Source organism: Emiliania huxleyi (assembly GCF_000372725.1).
Source record: "Emiliania huxleyi CCMP1516 unplaced genomic scaffold EMIHUscaffold_360, whole genome shotgun sequence".
In the NCBI taxonomy this organism is placed as follows: Eukaryota; Haptophyta; order Isochrysidales; family Noelaerhabdaceae; genus Emiliania; species Emiliania huxleyi.
Genome location: NW_005199273.1, coordinates 1 through 2,540, shown reverse-complemented (window position 1 = coordinate 2,540; position 2,540 = coordinate 1). Strand labels below are relative to the sequence as shown.

The 2,540-nt window shown below is 66.5% G+C and overlaps 1 protein-coding gene across 1 annotated transcript in view; it reads right to left on the bottom strand.

Annotated features, from left to right (window-relative positions):
- Positions 1–850, bottom strand: part of EMIHUDRAFT_242428 (hypothetical protein) — a gene marked incomplete at both ends in the record, with an annotated part of 2,963 nt that extends 2,113 nt beyond the window's left edge. The window contains one exon of the mRNA XM_005772254.1: positions 218–850. Coding sequence (XP_005772311.1) covers positions 218–850 — 633 coding nt within the window. The remainder of the gene's footprint in view (positions 1–217) is intronic.
- Between the last annotated feature and the right edge of the window lie 1,690 nt (positions 851–2,540).

Below are 2,540 nucleotides of genomic sequence, written 5' to 3'. Positions count from 1 at the left end.
CGGTGGCAATGTCGGCCTGCAGCGCGCCAAAGGCGGTCGCGTCCAGCGCGCCCGCAACCAGTCGCGCCCGCCAGCACTGCTCCGGCGGCGGCGGCTGCCGCAGCTGCTGCGGCGGCTGCGGCTGCGGCTGCTGATTGCACGGCGCCTCGAGGTCGCGCGAGATGGCGGCTGCGTCCTCGATCTCGTCGGCGCCGCGCCCGCCCAGCCGCAGCGTCACAAGCCTGCGGTCCGCGCTCAGCGCCGCCACCAGAGGCGGTTCCGGGCGGGGCCGCGAGTGTCCTGCTGGGGTCAGCGTGACGGGGTTGGTGAGCGCCTCGCCCTCGACGAGCATCTCTTGGCCTCTGCCCGGGTCGACGTGGACGACGTCCTCAGAGTCGATGCACATCTGTATCGCCGGATCCCACGCGCGCACGCCAAAGCTCGCGTGCAGCCGAACGGTGAGCGGTGTCGAGCCGGCGCCGTCCGGAAGGCGGAGCTGAATGGGGAGGTCGGCCGCGTTGGGCGCGAGCGAGGCGGCGTCCGGATGGACGTGCCACGCGTACCGCAGGTCGGTCGATGCAGCAGAGACATGCACGCGCCGGCCGTGCATCTCGCTCAGGAGCTCCCACCGGAGCGGCCGCCACTCGACCCGCTCGTTGAAGACGTACCGAAAGTAGAGGCGGAACGAGATACTGGCGACGCCGCCGCTCATGGAGGAGAGTCGCGCATCCGCACGGAACCAGCTGTGCAGGTTGTCTTGCCGGATGTTGCTCGCTGGGCAGCACGTCTTGCCAGTGCGGGTCCTGTAGCCGGTGCCAGGGCGGCAGAGGAAGGACCCGGTTTCGGCGGTGTCGTCGCCAACCCTGACCATCGACCTCGTCAGAAGCACGGCACCGGCGCGCTGGTCACGATCGAGCAAATCGGGGCCGACCCGCTGCTGACCTGCACACCGGCGCCCGAAGACACGTGGCATTTATTTCTTTTCTAACAAGCAAAGAAAAAGAAAAGGGACTGGCGCGACCTGACACTCACAGTACACCAAAAAAGTGACGGACCCATTAGAGTAGAGATACCCCTCCGCAGTACAGGAGCTCTCAGCGAGGGCATGACACAGGCGTCTCTCCTGAATACAGATGGAGAGAGAGGGAAGCAGATCTTCGCGGTTTTTTGTGTGCGCGGCGTGAATCCCTTGCTTAGGGTGTCCTTGCGCCGGTGAGATTTCTCTTTTTGCTTGAGTGCGTCTCTTGGCGCAAGCGGTCTCAGCCCACCTGGCCGTTCTAGATTATAGAATGGCATCCTTACATCAAGAATGGCGTCTCGCGCGCGCTCACCCGGCCGCCTCGCAGCCCCAGCGGCCGGGGGGCGCTTGCCGGGGTTGGGGCTGGTCACACACAGGCGCCACTTTAACGCGGCGAGCCAGAGGAGTCACACAAGAGAGCCCCCAACATGCCACATTTTCAGCAGCAGACGGGCCGCGGTGAGGGCCCATTCTGTATCGAAGAATGGGGTCCGCCGCCGTCCCCCACGGCCTTCTCACGCCCCCAGCGGCGGCGTGCCGCTCGGCCAGACTGGTGGGGTTCGCGCACAAGCCCCAGTTCAACACAGAGACTTCAGAGAGCCCAACAGTCCGCCCAACTTCGCCAAAGAGGTCGGCAGCCCGAGCGCCGTCGACCGCACCGACTACGCTCTACGGCACAGCCTCCGGCAGCGCCCGGGGCTTCGCCCAGCACCACTCGCAACAGCTCTCGCGCGCCGCCGTCTGTGGCGACGCGCAGAACATCAACAACGCTGCTCGCAGTATGCGTGTCGCGCACTCATTCATGACCGGTCTCAATGCCCCACCTCCCTGCGCGCGGGCCTTCTAGGCCCGCGGGTAGTCTCCCCCCATCCCCAGGGCCTCCAGGGCTCGCACCTCAACCTCTCACAGACCAGCGCACCGCGCCGTCTGTATTTTCTTCTCAACAACTGGCTGTGAATCTCACAGACCAGCGCATACTCGTACCTAGGTAGCGTGTTGGCGCCACTCAGCGTACCTCAGCATGGGCGAGAAGCGCGCGCGGATGGAGCGGCGCGCGGCGCGGCGGAGATTTCTGCGCTACCGGCTGCCGGCGTACCTCCTGCTCCTTGCGGCGGCCTGCTGGGCGGCGTGGCAGCACTACCGCCGCCTCTACCCGCTCGAGCAGGTCTGCCCCGCCGAAGGCGACCGCTTTTACGACCACTGCCAGGAGGGCCGCTTCCACTACCTCGTCGAGCTCGACTTTGAGTGCTTGGGCAAGGATCGCGCCCGAATGATGCTCCAGGCGATCGGCCGCCCCGACCGGCTTGCAATAGGAGACATGTGGCCGGTCGGCCGCGTGCCTGCGTGGCTCACCCTCGCAGACGCCAAGGCCATTCGCGACGGGCCCTGCCTCGAGAGGCTGAGGCTCGACACCGCGTGCTACTACTGCGAGCCGACGCCGAAAGTCTCCGGCGGCGGAAGCGGCCGTGACGCCCAAGGCCGTGATGAGCAGCAGCAAGGCCTTGCGCTCGTGAGCAGCAAGGCCGGGATGAGCTAGTACGGT